At 38.7% G+C, this 13,192-nt stretch overlaps 1 protein-coding gene across 1 annotated transcript in view; it reads right to left on the bottom strand.

Moving 5' to 3' along the window:
* LOC127648584 (myosin light chain kinase 3-like) overlaps positions 1–7,526 on the bottom strand; it is a 44,981-nt gene extending 37,455 nt beyond the window's left edge. Inside the window, exon 1 of the mRNA XM_052133233.1 lies at positions 7,351–7,526. Coding sequence (XP_051989193.1) covers positions 7,351–7,488 — 138 coding nt within the window. The 5' untranslated portion in view covers positions 7,489–7,526. The remainder of the gene's footprint in view (positions 1–7,350) is intronic.
* Between the last annotated feature and the right edge of the window lie 5,666 nt (positions 7,527–13,192).

The following is a 13,192-nucleotide window of genomic DNA, read 5'->3' as shown; positions in this document are numbered from 1 at the left end:
CATGCCATCACAGATGTGTATGACTTTCTTTCATCTGCTCAACACAAATTAAGATTTTTAGCAGAATTTCTCAGCTCTTTTTGTTCATAAAATGCAAGTGAAAACAGTAACCATGACGTCCCCTCCTGTCACTCACTCGACGTTGTGTCGAGTGACACTAGGTGTCCCATTTAAAAACACCATGCACTGTTACGTGAACTGCTGACACAGGTGCAAGCAAGCTACCGCGTGCTAGAAGCAAACTGTATCGGGCTCACGTAACCCTCTCCAAAAAAGTTAATATCCAGTTCTTTGGTTCCCAGCACCTCTGAGGGGGGAACAAGCGACATGACTATCATGGGAGCAAGCAGCACCAGCCACGGCATTTTCTCTCTCTATGTTCCTCGTCATAGAGCATAAAGCAGGTGGGGCTATCTTAATACTATAAAACGCATCGGGGAAGGCGTTCTTTTCCGTTCCTATTTTTTTAAGGGGAATAGACTCTGCAGAGACCACATCCTGCCCAGGCTGGGGGGAGGTAACATATGGCCAATACATCACATGGGTTGTCAAGCCACACGTGGAAGTGGCGCGGTGGTAGGTCCTACCTAGTACTGTATAGATGTCTTCGGAACTCGTCAGAACCGGCCCGCCGGGGATGGCGGGTCAGGAGGCAAGGTAACTGCATCCGGGAAACCAGGACTGTAGGATTTTGGTACCGGGGCGTCGTGAGAATGGCACGCACCGGCTAGATGACCCAGGAAGTGAGGTAATCGCTCTTTTATTGACAATGTGGGTATGGTGTGGCAAAAGAAAATAAATTAAGCTTGTATTGCTCTTTTACTGTATGAAAATACTCTCTTTTAGAGGGGCAAATACTTCTCTTTTAGAGGGTATAAGGCTCTATAAAGAAGCGCTGTCGAAGCGCCCAGGGGCGTGGACTGCACAGCATGCAGAGAAGGAGAAAGCCGCTGGAAACGCGCCATAGATCCATGGCGAGTGGAGCAGTAGTGAAAGAATTAACTCTGCTTGTTGCTGCACAACCGCTCGGCTCAGAAGAAAAAATCTGACTGACAGACGCACGTCCGCTTCCCTTTCTGTCTGCCAATTTCTCATTGGCCTTTTCTCAAATCCAGAGGTACACTCTCAAGAAAGACCCCTTGTGTCACTACAATCGACACAACGTCGAGTGGGTGACAGAAGGGGAACTGGAGCTCACACTTGTCCATATGTTCGAAAACACTTTGGCCACTGGGGGCCATGCTTATAATTCTGTTAAGCACAAATCGATTCCAGCTGAAAAGGGTTCAACCTACTGTCGCCAAATTCACAGAGAAATCAGTCTGCAACCATTACTTCACACAATGTTTGCTACAATGTTTTGCTGTAGATGTATTGGTAGAATTAATTCAATAGAGAATACACTATATTGTCTTCGTAGACCTAAACAGCCAATCCTATTTCTGTAACTGATTGTCACTGGATGGTGCAACTGTTTGTGAACATTGGAAAAGGTCATTATTTCAAATCCAGCAACATGAGTGGTTTCACAGGACAATAAATGCAGGTGGTCTTCTAATTCATCATAGGTGTAGACAAGGAGCATTCCAATTGTGTGTCGGCACTGTATCGCATGTCACTTCAAAAACAGATACATATAATATATTGTTCTACCTCCCTATAGTGGCCTTGGGAGGCAAAAGACAATGCCTCTAGCAAGACAAGCTAAACTTGACCACAGAACAAAATTAGGCCTCAACACAACAACATACATAAAACCTTTAAATGCTTATTATACATCATCATTAATTGACAACACATTATCATTAATAAAACTGAAACATGCTCTGCTTTTCAAGTAGCTCATCACAACTGCTTCATACTTCTAGGGGTCAAGGTTGTGTTTGTAATGGCAAGGCAAAGCCTTCAAATTACATATGAAGTTAGACCTTGGAAAGGCCTCTATTTATACACATACTAGTCTAAATTAAAACTAGAGTGGATGTTTTGTTGTGGGCCCACTCATCATCCTGAAAATGATAAATGATAGTGACCACCACATTTTCAACAAGAGTTTGCAACTTCTCCTTTACAATTGAGAGGTTCTGATAGTCTGTATAAATAGACAAGAAAGTAACCAGACTGATCTCACTGTGAATTCAGTGACAGTAGGTCCAATGGTTTTCTTCATCTTAATTCGGTCTGTGCTTACCAAAATTTACATTTATGCATTTGGCAGATGCTTTTATCCAAAGCGACTTACAGTGCACTTATTACAGGGACAATCCCCCGGAGCAACCTGGAGTTAAGTGTCTTACTCAAGGACACAATGGTGGTGGCAGTGGGGATCGAACCCACGACCTTCTGATTAACAGTTAAGTGCTTTAGCCCACTACGCCACCACCACTCCAATTGTACCCCCTTTCCCCACTGCTCGAAACTGAAAGTGTTTTTGAACATCAGATGAAATGTCCACAGAGGTGTGCCAAAGCAAGTTGATTTTTGTTGTAAATTATGTCATACAGTGAACAGAAATGCATATTTTGTTGACTCTTATCCCCAAACACAAACATCAACCCTAAACCTAAAAGGCCTTTTATCTCATAAAAGTGCTGTCGAATACCTCAAATTCTACTGAGTTAAGCATCACTGTTGCCCCTTTCTTCATGCACTGTAACATGGAACTCAGAGTTCAAACCATTTCAACTTTGACTCCGTTGCTGCTGACCTTTTGAAGCATCAGCCAATGATTACTGGACAGTTTGCTTATGCATTAAGTCTTCAAGTGACAGGTCCAACTTTATAAAAAATTTTGGCTGACTAATTATGTGTTTTAAAGTGTTTCTCAACTGATGGGTCACAACCCAAAAGTGGGTCGCTGGTCTGAATGGATTGGGTCACTGACTGACTTTAATGGTTCTACCTCCACTAAAAGGTTTTCGGTGGCCACCAAAGCTAAATTTTATGATAAGCTTGCATTCGGCACTTTATAGGCAAAAGGACAAAAAGATCAACATTATGTATGTGCCAAAATACATTTTTTTTTTATACATGCCCTTATACTTGAAAACCATGAACCAAGACTGTGGAATAAAAAAAAAACAAGGAAAAGTTTATTAGGAAGCAGAGAGGGGAAAACTGTGGGGAAACAGACTTATAGTTAATTCACATTAATGCGGATACATTTGAAAACTGCTTTTTCATTTTCAAAATGCTCTCCATCCACACTGGCATTTTCAAGTGATTTCCAAAAGTTTCTTGTCCACATTGAAACATGTGAAAAATCTTAAATCACCTTACTATACGTGTAAAATCGCCATTCTATGTACGCTCCATGTAACTATCCTTATGTCCTGTAGCCGGATAGCTATTCCAACGTTAAGTTGGTAAAAAGGCAAATGTATCTTTAACAATGCTTTCAAAAGTGAATATCAGGCTCTAATGCTGCTACAACATTAGGCGCCATCTTGATTGTTTTGGGTTGATGGATCACATGACAGTGTCACACACTGTAACAACAAATATGTTTGTGACAGAGTGGAAGGCAGGGCCGGTTTGTGATTCTAGCCACTTATCAGGCTAATCAAGATAAAGGCCGACTGCGGATGGTGGTGCGGCAGAGAGAGAGCGTTTATGGGCAGCTGTCCATCGTTTGTGTCTTTTGGTTTAAGTTCTTATTTAAGTATCATTTATATTGCCACGCCAGTTCTCGCCTCCTACTTTTCGGATTTTGGCACCAGTGTAACAGGATAATGCGATAAACACCCTCCGCCCTGTCACAATGTTTAATACTAATGGCGACTACAAAGTGTTCTTTGAATAATTTTTTTTATTATATATTATGTTAAAATTTAAGGATGATGATTATTTTAAAGTCTTTGAAGTCCACCCTAAATTAACTGGAGAGATGCAGGCAGTGGTCAGAGGCTGGTATTAGTAATTAAACTATTTATTGATGGAGCCCTTAATGTATGTGATTGACTTTAAGGTACCAGCATATGGATACTCAGATACGCATCTGAAGGATCATTGGATTTTACATGACAGTTCATATTCAGATTAAATGAGATATTATGCCAACCTCACCACATAGTTGTGTGACATTCAGGTTCTGTAAATGTCTTTATGTCACTGAATGAGTTGTGACTATGATGCATCTGGTTTGTAAAGAAGTGACAGGGCGCATACAAGCAGCATTACATCACTTTACCAGGCAGTGCTAAACACTTACATTGTTTCCATAATATGATTATTGCTATGCTTAAATATAAGATTAGTGAAGATCTGGTTTCATTTTATAGTTTAGAAAAGTGCCTATAATTCTTATTGATAATAAAATCGGTGGTATTAAACAATTAATTACGCAAACACAATCAAGTCTCTTCATGAGGATCTGACAGTAAGAAAGCTTTGTTTGAATGTCAGATATTTGCATATCTTCCCTCTCACAAATTAAGAAAGTGAATATGCCTGGACTTCAGCTCTTTTGCTTCATAGTTTTCATTTAAAGGTGCAATATGTAAAAGTGTTCATATAATATTCGGCTATTTTTGCCAATGTGTGACCGGCTTGTAACGCAATTTAAAAAATTGAACTCCCGAGAGCCTTTCCTCAGTGCTTCTCATCCACTATTCAACAGCATCAACAGACAGTCTGCAACACTAGGTAATGTTATCTTAGAGATGGAATCCAGCAAATGGCTGGCTCCCAGCACAACACCGACTCCTACACAAACACTTAGTAAGCCAAAAAAATAACATTTATCATCTGAATCCTAAGCGGAAACCTGATCGTGGTCGAGTGAAAACTAGAGTGAACATCGGCAGGGCATTTGATTCCGGGAGGGACCTTCGCTCGGTTTTGGGGATCAAATCCGACCCTGAATTGGTGTTCTTCTTATTGGACAGGTAAGCTTACATAACCACAAAGCATGTGAAATATAGTGCCATAAGGATTGATCTGTGTAATTTTAGCGAACTTGATTTTGCCTGCGAATTGCAAGCTACCTTGTTTCGTAACTTTCAAATAGTTTCAACAATTTTCTCTTTATGATAAAAGTCAGGATAATGTCAATGTTCATTTGTAATTATTCAGCAAGGTAAACGACAATAATACACTCGACACAACGTCGAGTGAGTGACGAGGGGACGTCATGGTTACTGTTTTCACTTGCATTTTATGAACAAAAAGAGCTGAGAAATTCTGCTAAAAATCTTAATTTGTGTTGAGCAGATGAAAGAAAGTCATACACAATAATAGCCAATGTTCAAGATTATGCAAAAACCTCCATTCATTAGTGTAGCGTAACTTTACACTAAACGGTTATACAGAAAATAGATACATTCTATAATTATAAAACAATAGTGAAGCAATATATCCAAATTACAGTTTTGATGGAATCACATCAATACTGAATTGTGTCAACATATTTATATTGTACAGTCTATTTTATAAACCATCCACCAAATTTAGCTAACTGCTATTGATAAAGCTGGCTAGCTAGCTAACACCGAAATAGGCTATTGTACTAATGCAGTCAATGTATCATGCAAAGAAAAGTGAACTACTGTCTTGCATAGTCAGACCTGTATCCACACTTTGTTTTAGCCCTGTTCCAGCACTGGAGAGTCAAAAATAACATACAGTCTCAAAGTTTATAGTAAAACAATAATAACTGTGTAATTTTAAATATGTTACCTCATCTGTCAGCATGATGCCGGTGAATTACGTTCAGCCTCTTTGAATGTTACGTCATTGTTTTGGTTGATGCTAACATCCCTATGAAGTGTGTACGCAATCACGAGCAACAGGTAGATGACTGCAGTTCACTTAACGGCCACAGGTGTCATTAATAACAATGGTTTCTTAATCTTACATACTGCACCTTTAAAGAAATGTACTAATAATTTGTTCCAGAAGTGTTTCACCTCACAAATCTGACCTTTTTGTGTGACTTTACCCAGATAGCACATATAGATCTCCAATATGTCTGTTTAAGGATGTTTCATCTAGAAAGCATCGCATTCTAATTAACATCTGCTAAACATCTTAAAAAGATGAGATTTACAAACATTCTAAACTATAAACGTCTCAAATACGTCTACTGAATGTCTTATAGACATTTTGTGGTGTTCCGCAAGGATCTCTCTTAGGGCCAATACTTTTTCTCTGTATATGCTACCGCTTGGTTCTGTGTTTTTCAAAAATAGAACATACATTTTCATTGTTATGCAGATGACCGGCAATTGTATTTGTCGTTGAATCCCAATGATCTGACTAATTTAAATGTTCTTCAAACTTGTATAGCAGATATAAAACAAATTACATCATGTAATTTTCTGCAGTTAAATACTGATAAAACAGAAGTTGGTATAATACGTCATGTTTTTTTTTTTTAAATCAGATTGAGTCAGCACTTCATCAGGTGGTCGCAAATAATCAGCAGGTGGTGAGAAATTTGGGCTTCCATTTTTATACAAATTTAAATTTTGAATATCACATTGGTAAGTTAGTTCAGTCTTGTTTCTATCAGTTAAGGAACATTTCCAAGGTGAGACACCTTTTGAGTTACATAGAAGCTCATACATGCTTTTATATTGTCTCGCCTTGATTACTTTAATGCCCTGTTTTAATTTTTTTAATCAGCACACTTCAGCACGGCTACAATCAATGCAAAATGCTGCAGCTAGACTTTTGATACAAACTAGGTCTTTTAATCATATTTATCCAGTTTTAGATTCTTTGCATTGGTTACCAATTAATTTTAGGGTTGATTTAAAAATTTATTAACTACATATAAACCAATACATGGTTTGGCGACAGATTATTTAGCAGAACGTTTAAGACCTTACGAAACAATTAGACCTCTAGATCTTCTTGTTGTGAACAGTTGGCTGTTCCAAGATCCAGAGATGAGCAAATAATGTAAAAAAAAATACATCTTCCAGATGTAAACACACATCAAATAGACATCTGGGTGATGCACGTGTGCTTTCAGGGTTAAACAAAAATTCTAATTCTGCTACGCTTGGTCTCTGAATGTTAATTGATACATTACTCATTACTCAACATGCAACAGACATGAGTTGATACTGAAATGTCTTTTCCCCGCTTATATAATCTACTTTTCTAATCTGTGTACTGATATGCCTTGTCCAAAGACAAAATGTTTATACAGTGGGGTTATTTTCCTTACATCTAACTTGCTCCCACTCTTCAGCAACCATAGATTGAATCTGTTACCTTACAACTGGCAGGACGGATTAGGCCATGATCATTTTCTCAAGCAGCTGCTAACTTGTCAGAATTGATCATTTGTTTAATCAACTTCTTTGAATCACTCTGCGGCTTTCAATGATGAAAAATATTTACCTGTCCATTGGTTGATGAGGAGGATTTAGCTTTCCTTCTGGATGAAAATAAATCCCAGAATCTATGCCACAGATAGAACGCCATCAGCCACACACTGCCAACAATCCAAATGTCTCTGCCCTTTAAGAAACAATCCATTGTAATTTGTTATTGCTTCTCATGTGTCATTACATTCATGTGCTCAAGGGGAACTCTGTGGATGGCAAGTAAAAGCACAGAACAGGCTTTCGAAGTGTGAGGGCCTCCTCATGCATATGGACCTTATAACAACTCCCCTTTCTCATTCCAAATGCACTTGCATTCTCCCAGCCCCCATCCTTTCTCACTACTTAAAGGACCAAAGGCACAATCCCACCTGTCTCCAATGACAAGCGAGTGACAGGTGCTCGGATAATGATGTTTGAATTTTAAAAGGCTCATCTCTTATATCACCCTCACTCACCATCCTTGTGGTTATGCAGTGAGCTCATGCTTAACAAGACAACCAGAGTTTTCCTTTACTTGAGTCACCAGTGCTTCTGTAAAGGTTCAGATACACTCAAGACAATTTCTTCTTCACTGAGCAAAAGTATGCTGCGGACAAACATTCAGACACCAGCTATGCTGCACATTAAAATGTGTTATCAATGTCTGCATGCCTCATTCTATCAATATAATCAACATGAGATCAGTATAGGAGGCTGTTATTAATGATGAATTAAAGTAAAATATACCATAGATAATGTGTAATTTGTCATATTTACATTCTGCATTCATAGCACTAAAGCTAATGCTAGCATGCCATGGCCGTAACATGCATCGGTTACCCTATATATATATATATATATATATATATATATATATATATATACACAGCGGGTGAAATAAGTATTGAACACGTCAACATTTTTTTCAGTAAATATATTTCCAAAGGTGCTATTGACATGAAATTTTCACCAGATGTTGGTAACAACCCAAGTAATCCATACATACAAAGAAACCAAAACAAATGAACTCAGCAAATTAAGTTATGGGTAATAATGTGAATTGACACAGGGAAAAAGTATTGAACACATGAGTGCAAAAAGGCATGGAAAGCCAAGACAACAGCTGAAAACTATCAGTAATTAAAAAGCAATCTAGCCCCTTGTCAGTGCAAATTAATATCAGCTGGTTCAGTCCCAACCGATGGCCTACAAAAAGGTCTCATTGCCAAGGTGTCACAAGACACATCTCATGATGGGTAAATGCAAAGAGCTGTCTCGAGACTGTCGCAACCTATGTGTTGCAAAACATAACGATGGCATTGGTTATAGGTGCATTTCTAAGCTTCTGAATGTTCCAATGAGCACTGTTGGGGCCATAATTCGGAAGTGGAAAGACAATCATTTCACCATAAATTTGTCTCGACCAGGTGCTCCTCACAAGATTTCTGACAGAGGAGTGAAAAGAATAATCAGAAGAGTTGTCCAAGAGCCAAGGACCACTTGTGGAGAGCTTAAAAAAAAAGACCTACGATTAGCAGGTACTGTTGTCTCAAAGAAAACAGTAAGTAATGCACTCCACCACCATGGCCTGTATGCACGCTCACCATGCAAGACTCCATTGCTAAAATAAAGCATGTTGAAGCTCGTTTAAAGTTTTCTGCACAACATTTGGAAAAGCCGGTGAAATACTGGGAGAATATAGTGTGGTCAGATGAGAGCAAAATTGAACTGTTTGGATGCCATAATACACACCATGTTTGGTGGAGAAATGGCACTGCACATCACTCTAAAAACACCATACCATCAGTGAAGTTTGGAGGTGGGAACATCATGGTGTGGGGCTGCTTTTCAGCAAATGGTACTGGCAAACTTCACATAATTGAAGGAAGGATGAAGGGGCAAATTTACCAAGACATTCTTGACAAAAATCTGCTGCCATCTACCAGGATGATGAAGATGAAATGAGGGTGGACATTTCAGCAAGACAATGATCCCAAACACACAGCCAAGGAAACTCTCAGTTGGTTTCAAAGAAAGAAAATAAAGCTGCTAGAATGGCCCAGCCAATCACCTGACTTAAATCCCATTGAAAATCGATGGTAAGAACTGAAGATACACCCGCTGTGTATATATATATATATATATATATATATATATATATATATATATATATATATATACAGTGCATCTGGAAAGTATTCACAGTGCTTCACTTTTTCCACATTTTGTTATGTTACTGCCTTATTCCAAAATGGATTCAATTCATAATTTTACTCAAAATTCTACAAACAATACCCCATAATGACAACATGAAAGAAGTTTGTTTGAAATCTTTGCAAATTTACTAAAAATAAAAAACAAAAAAATCACATGTACGTAAGTATTCACAGCCTTTGCCATGACACTCAAAATTGAGCTCAGGTGCATCCTGTTTCCACTGATCATCCTTGAGATGTTTCTACAACTTGATTGGAGACCACCTGTGGTAAATTCAGCAGATTGGACATGATTTGGAAAGTCACACACCTGTCTATATAAGGTCCCACAGTTAACAGTGCATGTCAGAGCACAAACCAAGCCATGAAGTTCAAGGAATTGTCTGTAGACCTCCGAGACAGGATAGTATCGAGGTACAGATCTGGGGAAGGGCACAGAATAATTTCTGAAGCATTGAAGGTCCCAGTGAGTACAGTGGCCTCCATCATCTGTAAATGGAAGAAGTTTGGAACCACCAGGACTCTTCCTAGAGCTGGCCGCCCGGCCAAACTTAGCGATGGGGGGAGAAGGGCCTTAGTCAGGGAGGTGACCAAGAACCTGATGGTCACTCTGACAGAGCTCCAGCATTTCTCTGTGGAGAGAGGAGAACCTTCCAGAAGAACAACCATCTCTGCAGCACTCCACCAATCAGGCCTGCAGACGGAAGCCACTCCTCCGTAAAAGGCACATGACAGCCCACCTTGAGTTTGCCAAAAGAGTGACTATGAGAAACAAAATTCTCTGGTCTGATGAAACAAAGATTGAACTCTTTGGACTGAATGGCAAGTGTCATGTCTGGAGGAAACCAGGAACTGCTCATCACCTAGCTAATACTATCCCTACAGTGAAGGATGGTGGTGGCAGCATCATACTGTGGGGATGTTTTTCAGCAGCAGGAACTGGGAGACTAGTCAGGACCGAGGGAAAGATGAATGCAGCAATGTACAGAGACATCCTTGATGAAAACCTGCTCCAGAGCGCTCTGGACCTCAGACTGGGTCGAAGGTTCATCTTCCAACAGGACAACGACCCTAAGCACACAGCCAAGATAACAAAGAAGTGGCTACGGGATAATTCTGTGAATGTTCTTGAGTGGCCCAGCCAGAGCCCAGACTTGAACACGACAAAATGGTTGTACACCGGCTCCCCATCCAATCTGATGGAGCTTGAGAGGTCCTGCAAAGAAGAATGGGAGAAGAATGGGAGAAACTGTCCAAAAATAGGTGTGCCAAGCTTGTAGCATCATACTCAAAAAGACTTGAGGCTGTAATTGGTGCCAAAGGTGCTTCAAGAAAGTATCGAGCAAAGGCTGTGAATACTTATGCACATGTGATTTGTTTCATTTTTTATTTGTAAAAAATTTGCAAAGATTTCAAAAAAACTTCTTTCTTGTTGTCATTATGGGGTATTGTTTGTAGAATTTCGAGGAAAATAATGAATTGAATACATTTTGGCATAAGGCTGTAACAAAAAAATGCGGAAAAAGTGAAGCGCTGTGAATACTTTCCGGATGCACTGTAAATATATATATGTATATATTACAGTTGTTATGTTAAAAGTCATTGATATTACTGCAAAGATGGGTATATAAAATCTGCACTCCAGTGTGTTCATGTTGATGGATCTCAGTTAAATGAAGAAATTAACCAGGAAACAAAAATGGTAGTATCAAAGTAGGGGGAGAACTGGGTCTCCCCAGTTGACTTCACCTATCATACCAGTCACAAGATGATTCAAGCTTTGCAAAGGAACTGTTATTGAAGGATGGGGCAGTTAAAAACACTTGTCACATTCTGTCTCCAAGAGATGACAGTAGTTTAAGGCGAAAAATGCAAATCAATACCAGAACAACAGTAAAGGACCTTGTAAAGATGCTGGAGGAAACAGGTAGACAGGTATCTATATCCACATTAAAACGAGTCCCATATCAACATAGCCTGAAAGGCTGCTCAGCAAGGAAGAAGCCACTGCTCCAAAACTGCCTTAAAAAGTCAGACTACAGTTTGCAAGTGCACATGGGGACAAATATCTTACTTTCTGAAGAAATTTCCTCTGGTCTTAAGAAACAAAAATGTATCTTTTTGGCCATAATGACTGTCATTTTGTTTGGCGTAAAAGATTGCAAGCCGTAGTACACCATCCCAACCGTGAGGCATGGGGGAGGTAGCATCATGTTCTGGGGGTGTTTTGTTGAAGGAGGGACTGGTGCACTTCACAAAATAGATGACATTTTGTGGAAGGAAAATTATGTGGATATATTGAAGCAACATCTCAAGACATCAGTCAGGAAGTTAAAGCTCAGTCACAAATGGGTCTTCCAAATTGACAATGTTGTGGCAAAATGGCTTAAGGACAACAAAGTCAAGGTATTGGAGTGGCCATCACAAAGCCCTGACTTCAATCTGATAGAAACTTTGTAGGCAGAACTGAAAAAGCATGTGAGCAAGGAGGCCTACAAACCTGACTCGGTTGTACCAGTTTTGTCTGGAGGAATGGGACAAAATTCCAGCAACTTATTGTGAGAAGCTTGTGGAAGGCTACTCAAAATATTTGACCCAAGTTAAACAATTTAAAGACAATTCTACCAAATATTAACAAAGTGTATGTAAACTTCTGAACCAGTGGGAATGTGATGAAAGAAATATAAAATGAAATAAATAATTCTCTCTACTATTATTCTGACAGTTCACATTCATTAATATAAAATAGTGATGCTAACTGACATAATACAGGGAATGTTTTCTACAATTAAATGTCAGGAATTGTGAAAAACTGAGTTTAAATGTATTTGGCTAAGGTGTATGTAAACTTCTGACTTCAACTGTAGATGCAGAGGTGGAAAGAGTACTGAAAAATAATACTCAAGTAAAAAAATGTAGTTTTAGTAGAATAAAAGTACCTGTCCTAAAAACTACTCAAGTAAAAGTGTAGCTCATTTAAAAGTGCTCATGAGCAGTGAGTACTGAGTTGCGAGAGATATGCTCCTTTATAATAAAAACTCTATGTTGCAATTTAAATATGTAACACACGTACCATAATTTACATGACCAAAAATATAGGTACTTTATAGGTGTTTGTGATCGACAGCTTTTAAAATACATCACTAATCTATGATACTGTAAAAAAAATACATTAAAAAAAGGGTGACATGATTACAGAATATCATAATATCTGAAACAGTTACATTGAAATCTTGTTTATGTGTAGGGTCTAAATTTTCCTTAATGTCAACTGAGAGAGTTATTGTTGCGCATAAAACATTTTCAAAAAAATGCAAGGAATGCAAAAAACACACACACAAAAATGTCTCTCATCATTTAGTATGCCATCCTGGATGTTTATGACTTTCTTTCTTCAGCAGAACACAAATTAAGATTTTTAGTAGATTATCTCCATCTTTTGGTGAATACAAGGCAAGTGAATGGGTGCCAACATTTTGAAGCTCCAAAAATCACATAAATCAGCATAAAAGTAGCCTAACCCATGTGCCTCCAGTGGTTTAATCCATGTCTTCAGAAGCGATATGATAGATGTGGTGAGAAACAAATCAATATTTAAGTAAATTTTTATTATTAATTCTCCTCCGTGCTCAGACAATCTCCACTTTCACTTTCACCTTC

The sequence above is a fragment of the Xyrauchen texanus genome, chromosome 9, assembly GCF_025860055.1.
Source record: "Xyrauchen texanus isolate HMW12.3.18 chromosome 9, RBS_HiC_50CHRs, whole genome shotgun sequence".
Taxonomy (NCBI): Eukaryota; Metazoa; Chordata; class Actinopteri; order Cypriniformes; family Catostomidae; genus Xyrauchen; species Xyrauchen texanus.
This window is presented reverse-complemented; position numbering and strand designations above follow the sequence as displayed.